Here is a 17,125-nt window from a genome sequence, read left to right on the forward strand (position 1 = left end):
TTATATTTGGTACCTGTTGTCACTTCTCAGGGAACTGGCTGGCAGGTCAGGAATGTCTCACTCCTGCGGTGCTGGCAGCCATGAAACTGCCTGGTAAGGCACCACATCCAGGTTTTGTATGGCGTGACGCCGCCTACGTAAAACATGACAGGTTTTGCCAACATAAACAGGTAATTTGCCTAATGCAATCAAATAACTTTACTGTGCTCATGTTGCAGTGAGGGTGTCTAGGGAGAATGAAACGGCCTCTTTTAACTGTGGGCAGTGACACTGCATTAATGCCCAAGTCATCTGAGACGGCAAAAGCTGTGTCTTGATCGCCTGGGATTCATTTATTTTGAGACGTGGTGTCGGCTTGTTGCTAAGGTAACTGGCGGGACTCTCTCTTTTTCGTATGGCCTGTAGTCTTGATTGTAACGCCAATCGTGTGCCTGGTAAAAGCAGCCCCCAGGGCACAGAGGAGAGACGCTGTGATGTCGCTCCTGCTCTTGTGTGCTCAGTTGTGATTCACAGCACGATACGTGAGGTGGGTGGCCGCTCTGTGATTACATATGTATGAGGTTGATTAGCATACTCCATATATGGTGATTTCAGAGAGGGGTTTGCGTGGCGTCCTGTACACACGTTGTGATTTATTAAGGTAAGTAGTGTAGCGATAGCTTGTTTATTTGTTTTTTGCTGTTCATGTACAGTATTTTCATGCTTAAATCCACACAGTTTTATATATGAGACCCCAGCTTTCTGATCCATCCCATGCTGCTCTAGTCACATGACACTCCAAATACCCTTTTTCCAACCTGATTGCTTTCTATAGTTTATTTTTAAATCCAGCTCTTCAGCCTGTTAATTGTTTTTTTTTCTGAGATATTTTTAACTTTTCCATCCTTTTTAACCTTTCTATCTGGAGGCTCGACTCTCCATCTTGTTCTTGTCCCCTTCTTCCTATTAATCTTAAGGCTTCTGTCCTCCATAACTCTCCTCCAGTTCCCTTTCCACAGTATTCACAGCGGTGCCACATTGTGCAGAATGTCCTCTGTAAGTAGGATGCAGTGTTAGGTACCATAAAGGCAGGAATCGTCCTCCGCGTAAACGAAACGTGAGGATGCTGCATGTACTCCACTGGGTTTGTAACCCCAGCCTGTACTCTGGGGTCCTACTGCGCCGTGTCCCCTCCAGCTCAAAGTGTGCTTCAGCAGGCGGACAGGGGTGTGGTGCCCCCCGTAGAAGTTAAAAGGGGATTATAGTTTGTTTGACGCTGGACACGCAGCAGGCTTTTGTAAAGTTAAACTTTTCCAGGAGCTGTGAAGACGGACCTCGCTGAGCCCCCAGAGTGTTTGTCAGTCCCCTTTCTTCCTTGTGGGCTGCTTGTTGCTGACCCCATGTGTGAAGCACGCACACCAGTAAGCCACCCTTTGCCTTCCAGTTTGCTACTGGTTTGCGATTGGCGCCTGGGCCACAATACTGCTGTTTCTCGTAGTTGGTCAGTTTGGTACTGCTGGTGTATTGAGCTAATCAATATCGATAATCGGTGTGATCGTTTTCTACTATTTACTGGTTATGTTCAGGAATAGATATCTAAATCATTCTGGGGAAGATAATGATGATGAAGATGAACATTTTATGGACCTTATAAGGTAAGTGGGGCAGTACATGGCCATGGGGGGCTGCTTCTGTGAACCTACTATCTGGTATCACTTTGGTCTTGGGGTTTCACATCTTACATTTTTCAGTTATGCGACAGCTTCCATGTGGTCCATGGAGGTGGTCCGTGTCACTGAAGCTCAAGTCTGGGTACCTGGCACGCTGCTGAAGGTGATCACCTCTCCACACAACGGGAGCAATGGGACTCTCATGATGGATATCATCTGACAAAAACTGTTGAGTAAAGTGAGTCACAGGAGACCTCATTTAATGGTGCATGTCAGAAAGTGGGCTCGCTGAAGATGTGTGCACATGAATGGCTCCTACCCGACATGTTGCAGGGCCACTTGGTCTTCGAACCTGGGCTCAAATAAGGTGGTCCATTTCAGTGCGCTGTCACTGGAGTAGTGTGCAGGTGACCACTTCAGGACCAAGCTGTGGCGTTACCCTTAAAGAAATGAAGAAACGCCGCGAGGATGTCAGCCTTCGGAAACCGATGTGCTACAAAGTGTTAGAGGCTCCAGGGGTGAGCATTTACAAGGTCTACGAAAAAACCAGGAGAGTTCCATTACAAAGTGGCAGATGCCACATGTCCTGGTGGCCTTCGGCTGGCATTGCGTGGTTTTAGTGTGGTCTTCTTAAGAGGTGATGAGGGTGGCTTGCTGCCTCCAACTTGGCTTTGGCTCATACTTTGGACGGACAGCTCAGGAGTGGTGACTGAGTGGGCACTTTGATAGCCTGGCACCCGATGCTGGCTTTAGTAGTGCATGTATTGTTTGTCACCACCCTAACAGTGCCATAAAGGGGGGGGGTTCTTGTTATTTTTTTCATTGGCTTGTGGTAACACAGTCTTTCTTGCCTTTTTATTTTTGTCAGCTCACTTTTTAAGTTTGTGTGGCTGTGAACTCATCGTATTTTAGTGCAGTCACAGCGCTGACCTTTGGTATGAAATTGTTTTCTGGCTCTCTGTATGGCATTTGTATGTTCTCCCTGTGCACAAAGTAGTCAGAACTATGAACTCTGAACCGGTGCTGTGATAGCGGGTGCGTGTGGTGCCCTGGCATCCCTTACAGGGTTGGCTTCTGCCCTCCAGCTGGATGAAATACGATAGAAATGTGGAAGGATGGATGGATGCTAGCCAGCCAGCCTCTGATCTTCAGCTTTATGGGCTCCTGTCGTTCCTTTTCAGAATCCCCCAGCCCTTCATTTATTGCTGTTTGAAGCTGTTGCCCCAGCTTGGCGACTGAGCCCGGGCAAAGTGGCATGTGTCATTAAATCTGTTCTTCTGTAGTTTACATTCAGCTAATTTCAGGCAGTGTTTCAGTTAATCTTTCTGTCGCACCTCTCATAGACTGCTGTGATAAATAAAATGTAGTTATGAATGAGAGAAAAAAAAGAGAAGTTTACACACACCGTGAAACGGAGAGATTTTTTTAATCAATTAACCTAAACGGAACCAAACATTATCTGGGCAGTAATAGAGTCATTAACTTGAGCAATGAGCGGGTTACCAGGGGTCTGCCAGTTGTCTCACAGTTTAGTATCCCTAAGTCACAATGCAAAAGTGGGACAGAAGGTCCACAAGGGCATCCATCCAATCCTCCTCTTACCTGCCTGTCTAGTCAAGCTGATGCCCGTTGTGGCAGCACTGGATACTCTTCAAAGCATGCCAGGCCATTGCAGGGCTGCTTTCACATCGGCCTCGCCAGCACATCTTCGGGATGTGAGTAGACCCAAGAACCCTGGGTGGGGCTGCTGCCCTAGTGGCATGGAAGCCAGCAAGTGAGGTCTGAGGTAATGTGAAGCTCAGTTGCGGGCACTGATTACCCAAATACGCCAGGCAGCTCCTGTTGCTGGGAGTGAATGGCGCCCACACAGCCAGCAAGTCTCACGGTGCCTGGTGTTCATTTTGTTCGATGGCAGTTAAAGGTGGGCAGGGCTGGCAGAGGGAGACTTTAGTATTAGGTGGAGGAGCACAATAGTGAGAGGACAAATTAAAAAATGGATGGTCACGTTCTGTTTAGCTGATAAACGTACTTGTAAGATGGCCCTCCACAAGTGTGACCAAAGTGCAGTTTTTAGAGTAATCTAGACAAGAACAGGCCATTCAGGCCAATAAAGCTCGCTGTTCCTATCCACTTAATTCTTCTAAAATAACATCAAGTCGAGTTTTGAAAGTCCCTAAAGTCCTACTGTCTACCACACTACTTGTTTGCTTATTCCAAGTGTCTATTGTTCTTCGTGTAAAGAAAACCTTCCTAATGTTTGTGTGAAATTTACCCTTGACAAGTTTCCAACTGTGTCCCCGTGTTCTTGATGAACTCATTTTAAAATAACAGTCTCAATCCACTGTACTAATTCCCTTCATAATTTTAAACACTTCAATCATGTCACCTCTTAATCTTCTTTTGCTTAAACTGTAAAGGCTCAGCTCTTTTAATCTTTCCTCATAATTCAACCCGTGTAGCCCTGAATCAGCCTAGTCGCTCTTCTCTGGACCTTTTTGTAGCCTGGAGACCAAAGCTGCACACAGTACTCCAGATGAGGCCTCACCAGTGTGTTATAAAGATTGGGCAGAACCTCCTTGGTCTTGTACTCCACACATCGTGCTGTATAACCCAAGTTCAGCCCCGCAGAGGGCAGTACAGTGCACAAGTTAGGAAGCGACCCTCGATGTCCACCCACACTCACGTGGGCCGCTGTGCCCCTCCAAAGGTAATAGAATTTGTACACATTGAAATTATTGATTGCATTTCTACTTTGATTTGCAGACTGGAAGGCTCAGGTTGTTACCCTTTGAAAATGTTTGTGTGGCCATAACTTCACATTCTCATCCCTTCATGAATCCATTTTAGTGTTGTGCTAAAATAAAAAAGTAAATGGACACAAACACACATAACGTTAAAATTCTTTATTTAAATTCCATAAAAACAAAGCAAAAGAAAAAAATAAAAGAATACTGCCATGCTAAACCCGGGGATTAATTCAAAACCCCCCCCGAGGGGTCCGCACCGGTTTTCTCATAGCGTCAGCAAAACATACACCTGGTAAATTAAATGCGTCAAAAACATCTCACCATTTTCAACTCAAACGTGTGTTACGCACTACTAAGAGAATTAATCCGGAAGGCAAAATGTTTACAACTTCAGTCAATAAAAATGCAACTTGTAGTCGGCACACCGCTTCTCACCAAACAATCCCATTTGCATAGAGCTTATAGAAAAAATCCTGGAGTACAAATGGCAGTTTTCAGGTCAAGTCTTCATTCAGGCGTTTGCTCACATTGCGATTGGGACCGCGCTCCCCAGTACAGTTGGGTTATTGCTAGAAGAAGAATGAAAGCAAACGCTGCTTCTACAGTAAATTCAATTGAAACATCCAGTTGATTGTCGTGCGGTGAATTTACACACAGCACAATTCCAATGCCGCCCGCCCCATGAGCCCCTACCCCGTGTTACACCCTGACACTGTCAGAAAAAAAAAAAACTTTATTCCGTTTTTAAAAACCCTGCCACTCAGCAGCAGTAAAAATAAACTAAAAGAGGGAAAAAATAACATCTAAAGCAATTTCTCTCAGATAATGTCGGCTACTTCTGGCACATTTTACAATACAGATTGCAGCTTAGCACATTTGGCCTTTTTACACTACTTACAAAAGTGTTTATCTACAATGACATGACGGCAGGCGCTGAAGAAGAAGAGCTGAGCGACGGTGACGCAGAAGGAGGGGACACGTGGCTGCAGCAGACACCTGACGGCCTTTCACAAGGCAGCTTAGCCAATCGAGCGAGCCGGACACCCCTATTGGCCTCCTGGGCGTTTGTCCTCAGTTCTGATGGCGAGACCTGCCAGCTCACACTGCGCACTCCGCCTGCAAGTCTCTGAAATGTGTGGAGCAATGGTGTGATGTACACAAGGAATCACTGCCACAAGCAGAAGGCGTCACGAGTCGCCCCCTCCATGTAGTTTAGGATTCAGATGAACAGGAGGACGTGAAAAAAAATGAAGCAAACAAAATGTTAACGCTGAGGTCAACACACCTGACAGCTCAACTCTAGGCCTACAAAGTATGGAAGACGCTGCCCACAGGGCCACCAACATGCCATCCTCTGTTTTCTTTCTCTCATTCTCCTCTCATATGTGCACTCTGAATGTGAACTGGAGCACCGTTAGAAGCCACCACTCCTAAAACACTGGTGGCAGTAGCAGACATGTCATGTCATCACACTCCATCATCATGATGAACGAGAACATACTAAAATGAGCAGACCCTAAGTGTGGCTTTGTCCTGAAGGAGTCGGACAAGAAGCTGCCTCAGGATGGCGCTCATCATGCTATGACACTGGGCATGTGGCCGTCTTGCCCCCGAGTCTCTCTGACGTTACACTGTGACAGAGGACTCATCAAGGCGTCTTTACAGAGAACAATCTTGGTATTGCATAACAACAACAACGAAGAAGAAGTGCAACTGCTCGGCTGGCCTTTTTTTGGAATTCCATAGAGAGAACAATGGTGTTTGTAGATGGCGGTGAACACACGGCCAGGAAATTCAGCAAATTCTTGAACTATCTGAACTCTGCATCCTGGCCTTCTGAGCAACACTCTTGTAACGTTCTGTTGCTTTTTGGTCGATTCTCACTTCCACGTCGCTTCTTTAGAATGCCCACGCTGGACAGCCTCGTCTTCCTGGAGTGACGGACCTTGCAGTGCCTAAGCAGCTCTCTCACGCCATGCTCTGCACAGGCTCCTCCGACATCCTTCCTTCCGTCATCGGCTCTGCCTGCTGCATTTCTGCACTCTTGAAGAATAAATTCAACTGCATGTCTGGCTGCCTTGTGCTTTTTGCACGTTGTTCTGGATTCTCTTTCCCATATCAATTCTGAATATTCAGTCTTAACATGTTCTTGTTTAGGGTGTCGTCTGAGAGTGTCAACATGTTGGTCAGAATTTCACTGTAGTCAATACACACGGCAAGTCTACATCTAAAATACTGCTGAGTCACTCAATCCTCAATCCAGTTTAGGCCCGTGGAGGCCCAAGCCTATCCCAGCAACAGTGGGCTCAAGGCAGGAATCTGTCCTGGACGGACGCCAGTCACTTGCACGGCCACTGCTCCAATCGAAGTATTCAGTTACTTCTGAGAATAGACGAAAAAACTATTTTACTGCAGAAGGAATCAAATTACGTGAATGGCAGAGAGGACTCTCCTCACTGATGGAGTGACTGGACTCCAGAAAAGCCCCTCAGGTCTCCAGCTTTCCGTCAGTGGTTGGGCTAAATCCACATGAATTGACGGCACCACGGACCATCTGCAATAGTGAGAGGGCAAACCGAAGGCTCTGCCAAGCTTCTCAGAATGGCCACCAGTACCTGGATACCTGCAGTAGAGCTCAGCAGCATTTCAGCCACGTTATAATTGGAGGATGAAGCTTTATTGCTACTGGGAGGATATTAACAGCAATAACAACACTGGGATACACAAACCGAGAAAAGAGAACCTGCAGCTGCTAAAAAAAAGTTAGTTATTATGTACAAAAAAAAAAAAAGTGCTAGAATGGGGAGTCATATTTGATATTATGCTCACCTCAGCCTAGCTCAATGAATCCTGTAAGTTGGTTGCACATTTTCCACTCTAAAATACGATTGTCAAGAGGTGCTACTTTTGTGTGACACTTTTTGTGCGCAGTGGGTCCCATCATGTCATGATTCGAGCATACAGTGTATGTTTATGCACAGATTGGCACACACACACACACACACACACAATCACACACACTGGTATGCATAGAAGCTCAGCTGCAAGGCTTGACTAACTCCGCACTACTAATACTGTCCACAGTGTGGAGCTCTCACCCTCATTTTTTTGGCAGAATCTCTCAACACAGCGGACATCTGGAACTGCGCTCCTCCACAGAAGGTCAAAGTCGTCGTCATGTCATCACACAATGCAACAGAAAGAAATACACCCAACTGATCATCTGATTGCCTTAAGACATATTGCACTAAAACAAAAAGCAAGTAAGAGTCCAAGCAGCTTTTATACACAGACGGACAAAACAGTCTTTCGAAATGTAAGGGAATCCTTTTAAATATGGTTTGTTTTAAATGGAAAAGAAAAGGTCGTGTCCAACTGGAGAATGACCACCAACAATAACTTGAGAAATCTAACTTTCAGGTAGTGTGATCTGTGCTTCTCTTCTACGACTGGAGATCAGAAAAGACAAATGTGTGTGTCTTGTTTCCGAGTCTCTGATGGAATTGACAGTTTGTCAGATTAGTAATCATCTTCAAATGAACTAGAAAGAGAACAAATAAAAGACATCGACAGTAAATAAAACCAAAAAATTCAAAACATGCACATAAAACAAAAAATCTGAAAACCTTTACTACTAGCTTTATTATTACTTGCCATGTTGACTGCTTTTTACAAGAATGTATTTGGCTGATGCCTTCATCCGAGGTGACATTTGTGATATACTTCATTACATTTCTTTTGTTTTTCCAATTGGAATGCAGGCAGGTGATGGGACTTGCTCAGGGTCACATGGTGTCAAGCAGTGGGATCTGAACCCATTACCTCGGCGTCTGAAGTCCAAAGTCTTAACCACTACGCCCCACTGCCTGCACGTGTTGAGAAAGGAGAGCAAGCTGGTGGTAAAGGAATGCCAAGTGAAGAAACACGAGAGGGCCACACAAAGAGGGGACACAAAATACAAAAGGAAGCCAAAGCAAGTAAGCCTGCTGCCTTCTGGGGACTTGGTAAACACCTTTATGTTTAAGTCATCTAGTGGGGTCAGCCGTTCAGGTGCTGGACCTCAAATCACCTCAACAAGCCCCCAGCTCTCACCTCCCTTGTCTCTCTCACACAGCCCTGTTCTCCCCTCCAGCTCTTCTCTTCCTCAAACTCAACCTGAAATGGCCAAACTCTGCCCAGGCCTCTCCACCTACAGACTCCGTCCAGTCACCTGTAACTCTGGTGTCCTTATGGCCTCCTGTCAACAAGTACAGGATCAAGCCTCCTAGTGTCTGCTGAGTTGCCTGTCCTCATTTTCTCGGTCACACTGGTGCTCTTGGCTGCTACAACCCTGGGGTGCCACACATGACAGCATCTACAACACTTTAGCGGTTCCTGTTTCAGAACACTTGTGGTATGCACTAGAACCCTCTTTTATGGTGCCTTTTTAGTGAACTTTGCCATCTTGGTAGTGCCCTTGCTTCTGCCACGTTTATTATCATCTTCAGTAATTTCATTTAGGCTCCTATTTTCTGTTAGAATATCTCAGTCAATGTTCTGATCCAGATTTCTACAGTTCTACAGCCTAACCACAATGGAGTATCAGTCTATCAGAAGGACCACTCACGCACAGACCCAGACTTCGCCAACTGCTCCTCAACTCAACCGTATATCTTTAGTCTACAGGAGGTGGAAGGAATCCTACAGGAAACCCACAAGCTTCTCAACAGCCAGAGAAAACAGACTATTGTATGGCCTCAGCTGGTGAAACATCTGTTGTTGTTACAGAAAGGGCTTGTTTCGAAAGAAACAGTACATCACTTACATAGTGTGATTATGGATGAAATGGGCAAACAAGCAAGAAAATCTACACAGACGTAACAAGGATCAGCATACTTTACAAAGATGGCATCTAGAACTGTGGACCAATCCCTGAGAGATACCATGAAGACTCACCCCTCCTGTAAATGCTCGTTGGCAGCTTCTTCACCCACCAGAATTTCATACTCCTCAGCTGCATACTTGTCCCAGTCAGAAGGTTCTGGGCCATCATTTTCAATGTCCTGTTGGGGGCAGGAAAGAAAACTTTTTTTTGCCAAGTTTAAGAGTGAAATTCTTTGCATACATTTCTAAGCTGGAGACAATGGGAGGAAATTTATAGAAAAATACGTCAGTGTGCCCTGAGAGTGGCCGGGATCCCCTGCACGACTTGCTGCTTCCTCGTGTCTGATGCTGTTGAGTTAAGCATCAACTTCCTGAGACAGTAAGTTGGACTGAAGAGGTTAGACAGTAGGTTGGAAACTAAACTGAAGAAAATTAGTTCAATATATAAACATTATGAGTGCTTATATTTCATTCATAAGTTTTGAAGTTTTTTATCAACTTCTCATTCTGGCATTTCTTCGCAGCATTAGCTGCTCTTAAGCAGTGGAGTGGGGCAATAAGGCTCATGCATGAATTACTAACAGAATCTGCTCCTAAGGTTTAACTGCCATTGTTCCGTGTGGCTCGATAACTAAAATTGCTGAATATATCACGCTCATCTGCATGTAAGCCGGTCCTGGTGTACGCGTCTTTGTCACGCTAACATGTTCCATAAGGATGAGCAGCTTTGTTCACTAACTATCATCAGAAAGTTGTGTTCTCATTCCTACAAGTAGAGGCTATGTGAGGATTTTGAACTGCATCCTGGAAAAATCTTACCCAAGAGTAGTGTTATCTGTAAAGCACCAGTGAAACCATAAACGTGAGTGACAAATCCGTCACCAATGGTACTATGTTGCTTGTACTTCTTCCCATTTATTTCTTTATTAGCTGTGCTCCCTGTCTAAGACAGGTTGAAATCTAAGTAATCAACACAGACTTAAGCCTTAAGGTATGCAGTGCACCATCTGTTGGAATGTAGTTTCTAATGCATGTAGCAATGAAATGCATTGCATGTGTCATTCCAGCAGATGGTACATCACAAACATTTGTAGTAATAAAATGAATTGTTACAAATGTTTGTGATGTGTCATCTGCTGAAATAACGATTATAATACACAAGTCTGTTACATGCCATTTGGTATGGGATTTGTAAAAGCAGTGTTAATGTTTATGATGCACCATGTGTTGAAATGAAAAATGCAATGCATATGTCTCTGTTAAATGCCATTTGGTATGGCATTCATAAAAGCAGTGTCAACGTTTGTGATGCGCCATCTGTTGAAATGACATGGCAGCTGGACAGACACACGGATACACGGACACATGTCCTTTTATTAAGGTGGATAATACTTTCAAATGATGATTGCACATAATAAGTTCAGTATAAAATCCATCCACCCATCCATTATCCAACCCGCTATATCCTAACTACAGGGTCACGGGGGTCTGTCAGTATAAAATATTCACTTCAATAATAGAATACTTCCAGTATAAAAATACATTAAAAAAATAAACCAAATTGAAACAAAAACACATAAATCAATTAATAGAGTGAAGATTATCTTTCTTTGGACTGATATAATGTACTACATAATCTTTACAATTTTAAATAATAAAAATGGTAAACATTGTAGGTTGAAAATTTAAGATCGACTTTGGTTGGCGTCCTTTTTTACTCCTTAAGCATTCCCAGTTTTGTAGACATAAGCAGATACTAAGCATGTTTATCTCTCACGTCATGCCTCTTTAATTATAATAATTAGACAATTTACTTATATTTTTCATCATAACACGTTCAGATTTATAATTGTAACCCATTGTGCAGCTTGGTGTCATCAGCATTTGAATGAAGCCTGACATGTCCCCTAATGGCAGATGATGCTGTAAACTTTCTTCTGATTTTTTTCAGGCAATGGAGTCAACACCTGAAGGTAAGGCAGTTCTACTCACAGCACTGGAGGGTGATGATGTGTTGCAAGTGTAAGAAATAATTTTATTGTACTCCATACACAACAATATTGTCTCATTAAACCTATACATTCAGGATATCGTTAGGGCACAAATAAAACAGTGTCAGCATTGTGAAAAACAGACAAAAGCATTTTCTTCAATTTTCCACTTTCATTAATGAACAGTCAATGGTTCAGCTCAACTTAGTGACTCGTTCTTTTCAGTTCTGTTTGAAACAACGAAGCGTGAACACCAACATCTTTCACACTTGCACATCCATCTATGCAGCACCTGATCGGTTATATTTATAATATAATATAAAGTCTATATAATATAAGACTGCAGACGTACCTTTTGCACTGCAAAGGGATCTCTCTGTTCATGGTCAAGGTACTTTTCTAGGTTGAAGAATGTGTCATAGAATATGTGAGCCATTCTGCATCTTTTCAGATCTCTGAGAAAGATTTTGCCTTAAAAAAAAAAAAGATTATGTCAATAGAAGCCACATAAAATGCAAGAAACATTTTACTGCTACTATAGTATTAAATCAACTCCTCTAAAATTATGATGAAAACATGACATTGAAAAAATAAGGAAAGAACTCCATAGTCACGATGAATCAGGCAGTTCATATTCATGCGAGATCTCTCATTACAAACACACTAGTAACTTTGTGGTTACGTCTTCACAACTCACTACTTCTCACTGATATCTCATAATCTCTACTTGCACAACTTCAACGATAACCAAAAAACGCCTCTAAATACCAGGTGTCCCGGGTATGCAGTGGTTAGACAGCAGACCAGCTCTGAAGTCCATTCTACTCCACATGGCCAACCAAGAAGGCTGCACATTCCTGCCCTGCATGTGGATTCCTTTTGTGAGCTCTTGTGGTCTCTCCTATTCTAAAGATGCGTTAACTGGTGTGCCTAAATTCCCTCAGTGTGGGGATATGGCTGTGTTCATGACAATGCATTGATTCTGGCTCATGTATCCAGGGCTGGCCAACACTGCTGGGACCGGCACCTCAGGATTCTGAACTGGGAGAACTGAATTCAGAAAATAGCTAAATAAATAATTAAAAGTACATGTAGAACTAAAATAAAAAAACAAGTATGTATAGGGTCAAATTTGACTAAAATGGGTTTTTTTTGTTTTTTGAGGCATATTTGCCTTTAGTAAATTGAAATAAAATGTAACTAACTCTAAAATAATGTGCTACATAGAAGAAGAGAATATAGAAAAAGTCCAGATTAGAGCAACTGGGCTGATTCCATGACTGCAGGAGATGAATTGTGAGGAAAGATTAAAAGAGTTAAGCCTTTTCAGTTTAAGCAAAAGGATATTAAGAGGAGAGATGACTGAAATGTTTAAAACGAGGAAGGGAATTAGTACAGTGGATTGAGACTGTTACTTTATGAAATCGAGAACAAGGAGATGCAGTTGGAAACTTGTTAAGGCTAAATTTTGCAAAAACATGAGGAAGTTTTTGTTTACATTGAGAATCACAGACATGTGCAATAAACTACCAAGTAGTGTGGTAGACTTTAGGGACTTTCAAACTTGACATGATGTTATTTTAGAATAATTAAGTGGATAGGACTGGCGAGCTTTGTTGGGTTGAATGGCCTGTTCTCGTCTAGATTATTCTAATGTTCTAAATGCTAAATGAAAAACAGCTGGCAAAACTAATATTACTCATAATACGCTTTCAAAGATTTGAATCACTTTGAGACTGCAAAGCCATGAGGTGGCCCAAGACTGTAGCGTAACTGAAGCAAACATTTTTTTTGCCAATTCGCTAAATAACAAAACAACAAAAAGGTGGGCAAGCTAGAATCAAAGAAGAATAACCTCAAAAAACCCTAAGGCAGCAGTAGAAGTGAAACAAAAGATTTCAAGCCTCAGGATTAATGAAATGGAGCAAACACTGGAGTGTAAACAGAAAGCCAGAAACACCTTTTCTGTTGAACAGAGAACTAAGACTTCAGTGAAACAAATGGATAAGCTATTAGCAAACTTGGCAACTGACATGGAAAGAGGTGGCTTCCCTCATTTACAGACTTTCTCCAGCTCTTCAGCTGAGTTATACTTTATTCACCCCTCCATATTTTAGTTAATATGCAGTTGTATGTCACCAGTTAGTGACACAGTTTTTTGCAGGCTCAGGGTCATGGAGTATGGCAGGTTTTAGGACTAAGACTGGGAAGCTCAGTAGCTTCAGGATCACCTTCCTTATCAAAATGTTTGTCTGCCTAAGTAATTTTTTAAATGACACTGTCTCCCTTAACAGTAACCTGGAACAACCGCTATTCCTGTAGAGAGCTTTGTGGTAGACGCTTCATGTTACATTTCATATTTGTATTCTATCCATTTCATCAAATGATTGATCTGGGAGAGCTGGAACTGGAACTTAAAATGACGCTGTATATATGTGTATTCTTGTTTATATTTATATATATATATTATATTATATTTATATATATATTTATTTATATTTCTTTGTTTATGTTTCAATATTATGTTTTGTATTGATTTTGCTTTTTTTCTTATTTTTGTATAGAATATTCAGCTTATTAGTGTAAGTAATCATAGTAAGACTTAACTGAATTGAACTGAATTATGACACTCTCAACTGCCAAATCTTTTCCCTCTGATTACGGAGTTTGAATATTACAGTATGCAGACACAAAACAATAAATCAAGCACAACATCAGGAAAAGACAGGCCTTACCCTTGCATTCTGGCTTTACAAGGTCAAGCATCTGACACAGAAGGTCATGAAATTGTAGAGGTTCAATGCCCATTCCTTCCATTCGCTCACACTGTTCTTCATAAAAGTACTCTAGTTCATACATGGACAGCACTCCATCCCCATCCAGGTCCATACACCGGAACCAGTATTCAGCACTACAAAAAACAAAATGGACAGCAGAGTCTGCTGGACTGCTCAAAACATTGCTCTGGTCATTCAGATAGCAGTACATCAGTCCCGAATACAGGTAGTCATTCCTTAAATAAGAGTATTTTGTGGATAGTCCCTAAAACCTACCCCCAAGATGATAATCCCACATTTTCTGCACCATAACTTATGACGTCTGAGTTTACTGTCAATTTTGCACAACAGAAGCATATAAATGAATACCTTGTAGCATTCTTCTTATCCTCTTCGGAGATCAGGTACCACACGAAATCTGCATAACTCATGCGACCTTCTTTCTGTGCAGAGTTGCCCCTGTCAAATAAAACTGCTGTGTTAAACTATCCCTTCTTGCAAAACTCTCTTATTACATGTTAAAAGGAAAAAGATGGTATCTTCAATTCTCCATCATTCCTAAGAAAAGAGTTAAAAAATTTACAATAAACTAGGCTATCCTGGAGACATTGACCAGATTATTCTGGCTGGTCCTTATCTCTGGCATAAGAGTGCCATTACAAATGACAACTTTTGTGAAATCTGCTTATTATAACTGATTTAATGCTGATATACTTTGCAATCAAGCTGATAAACATGAATAATTAAGAAGCATCTATTCAACTAATATGTGACAAAACAGAAAACGGTGTACCTTGTGACAGCCCCAGAGAATATTCTCTCTATAATTCTGTTTGATAAAGCTAAAAGAGAAAGAGAACAATTAAAAAATAATGACACTGTATGCAAATCAGTTTTCAGCTTTCTTCTTCCTGCATATACAATGGTGTGACAGAGTAAACATGTCCTTTTAAAAATGTTTTATCTTTTAAAATATGTAAATGCATTGAAATCAGTCCAATAAGGTGATAATATTTTAATTTCGTTTTAGCAATGAAAAACTGCATTTTACAATTAGTCAGTTACGGCAAATCAACAAATGCAGATTTCAGGGCTGAAAAGTGGTGTTGTCAGTGGGGGCTTCACGGGTTTAGCCCCTGACCTCAGGCTTTCAGCCCTTAATGTTGGAGAGCCCCTGGTTTAGCCACAGTTGAAGAGCAAGCACAGTGAAAGAACAATGCTGACACTTTAATTTTGGTGCTTGGAAGTTAAAAATAAGGATATCTCTAAACACAAAGAATTAGGGAATTTCTACAATTTTATTTTTCCATTATTTTCACATAAAATTACTATAGTGTATAATGTATCACTTCTCAGTTTTGAACATTTACATTATAAGGTATACTATAAAAGTTAAACTATAACTTCTTGCAAAACTCTCTTATTACATGTTAAAAGGAAAAAGATTACATGAATGTAATAGTGTCAGTTGTTTTCTAAATCTGCTACATCTAATGCATTAAATCCTCAATTAGGGGGCATGGGTAAATGCGTTTCCAGGGATGCCCTTGTAAACACAAACCACGATTTCCTTGACATTGAAAAACTGAGCACAACACTTTTTTCATTCTTGTTAAGTCTGCTGCTCTTTGCATTGTTACAAATGCTCAGTGTGCTCTACTGCACTTGATGGTCAAAGTTTTCTCCAGGGATCAGACGTTCTTATAAAATGATGTAAGCTCTTTCTGACACTGAAAGATCCACATTAATCGCGTGTGTGACAATAAAGAGTTATTTAATAACTTCCAGGCTGAAACAAAACATAATCACATGTCCATTATTTGTACAAGAGAACACTAACACCTTCTTTCATTGCTTTGCTTTGGTACAGACAGACTTTGCTAAATATGTTTTCTAGCTGCTTTCATTTTTCATTATTATGATGGTAATAAACAAAGCTTATGCATTTAACCAAAATAATATGTAGAGGAAGATGTGGTTTATGAAAACAAGACTGAATTACCTGCTGCTGGGTAATCCTTAATCCCGGGCTGTGCAGAAGTGGAATTGTTAGGCATATTCAAGGTGAACATGGTGGTTCAAAAAAGCAAGCCTGAAATGCACCAGACTACGGGTGACAATGAGGCAAGTTCAATTTATTCATTTTCTGGTCAGTGCATTGAAGTGCGAATCCTTCCGTCAAAATATCTACATGGGTCGGCACAGTGATGAACACTGCTGCCTCACAAATCCACTATCTCGTGTCTGAATCCCATACCTTGTCACCATCCCAGCAACATTTACATGTTATTTTTTTTTTCTCTGTGGCTTCTAGTTTACTGTTCAAATCACAAAGATGTGTGTTTCGTGTAAATTGCTTCCGGGTGGGGATGTGCTTGAGTGGGACCTGCAATGGCCTGGCACAATCTGCGGTTGATTTCTGATGCTGCTGGAATATTGTCTCGTCTATCACAAACCTGAACTAGACTAAGTGGGTTTGAGACTGTGATGTTACTATTTAGATTATTTTTGAGGTCGATCTCTGGGTCACTTTTTCCTTAGCATACTAAAAAAAACAAAATAACCAACAGAGCACATTTTGTGTCTCCAGGCACAATATAGCTTGTCTCAACAAAGTAAGAATTACTCAAAAACGATAACATTTAATTCAATCTGAAAAAATAAAACGCTTTTCTGCCACTCACTCCTACCCCATCTAATTGCCCCTTTATGATGCATAGGCTCTGTTCTTCACTTACCATGATCATTGTATCTTGCCAGGTCTTTCTGGTCAATGAAAAGGTCGTGGTCAGTGTCCAGTTCCCAGAACTTACAATAGATCACATAAAAATGTTCATAAGAGAAATAATCTGTAATTTGGTTGATATCATCTTCCTCCTCAAGAAGGGCTAAAGTCTATGAAAAGAGAGAGGTGATGTTTGCATAACCATTTATATAGAATGAGCTTAATGTGGAGAAGTTTAAAGCATGGCATATAAAGAAAGATATAAAGAGGGAAATCTTTGAGAGCAAGCAGACTAAACTATTTTAATGTTTAATAAAAAATTACAATGCTGAATGCCTGCCAATGGGGATGGATTATACTAGGGCTGGGCGGT

The 17,125-nt window shown here is 41.6% G+C and overlaps 1 protein-coding gene across 1 annotated transcript in view; it reads right to left on the reverse strand.

Moving 5' to 3' along the window:
- Positions 1-4,537: 4,537 nt before the first annotated feature.
- Positions 4,538-17,125, reverse strand: part of ppp2r3a (protein phosphatase 2, regulatory subunit B'', alpha) — a 195,071-nt gene continuing 182,483 nt past the window's right edge. The window contains exons 9-16 of the mRNA XM_051923037.1: positions 16,766-16,922; positions 14,821-14,869; positions 14,397-14,486; positions 13,986-14,161; positions 11,603-11,721; positions 9,332-9,438; positions 5,374-7,937; positions 4,538-5,343 (exon numbers count right to left, since the gene is read on the reverse strand). Coding sequence (XP_051778997.1) covers positions 7,916-7,937; positions 9,332-9,438; positions 11,603-11,721; positions 13,986-14,161; positions 14,397-14,486; positions 14,821-14,869; positions 16,766-16,922 — 720 coding nt within the window. The 3' untranslated portion in view covers positions 4,538-5,343; positions 5,374-7,915. The remainder of the gene's footprint in view (positions 5,344-5,373; positions 7,938-9,331; positions 9,439-11,602; positions 11,722-13,985; positions 14,162-14,396; positions 14,487-14,820; positions 14,870-16,765; positions 16,923-17,125) is intronic.

Source organism: Erpetoichthys calabaricus, chromosome 2 (genome assembly GCF_900747795.2).
Source record: "Erpetoichthys calabaricus chromosome 2, fErpCal1.3, whole genome shotgun sequence".
NCBI lineage: Eukaryota > Metazoa > Chordata > Cladistia > Polypteriformes > Polypteridae > Erpetoichthys > Erpetoichthys calabaricus.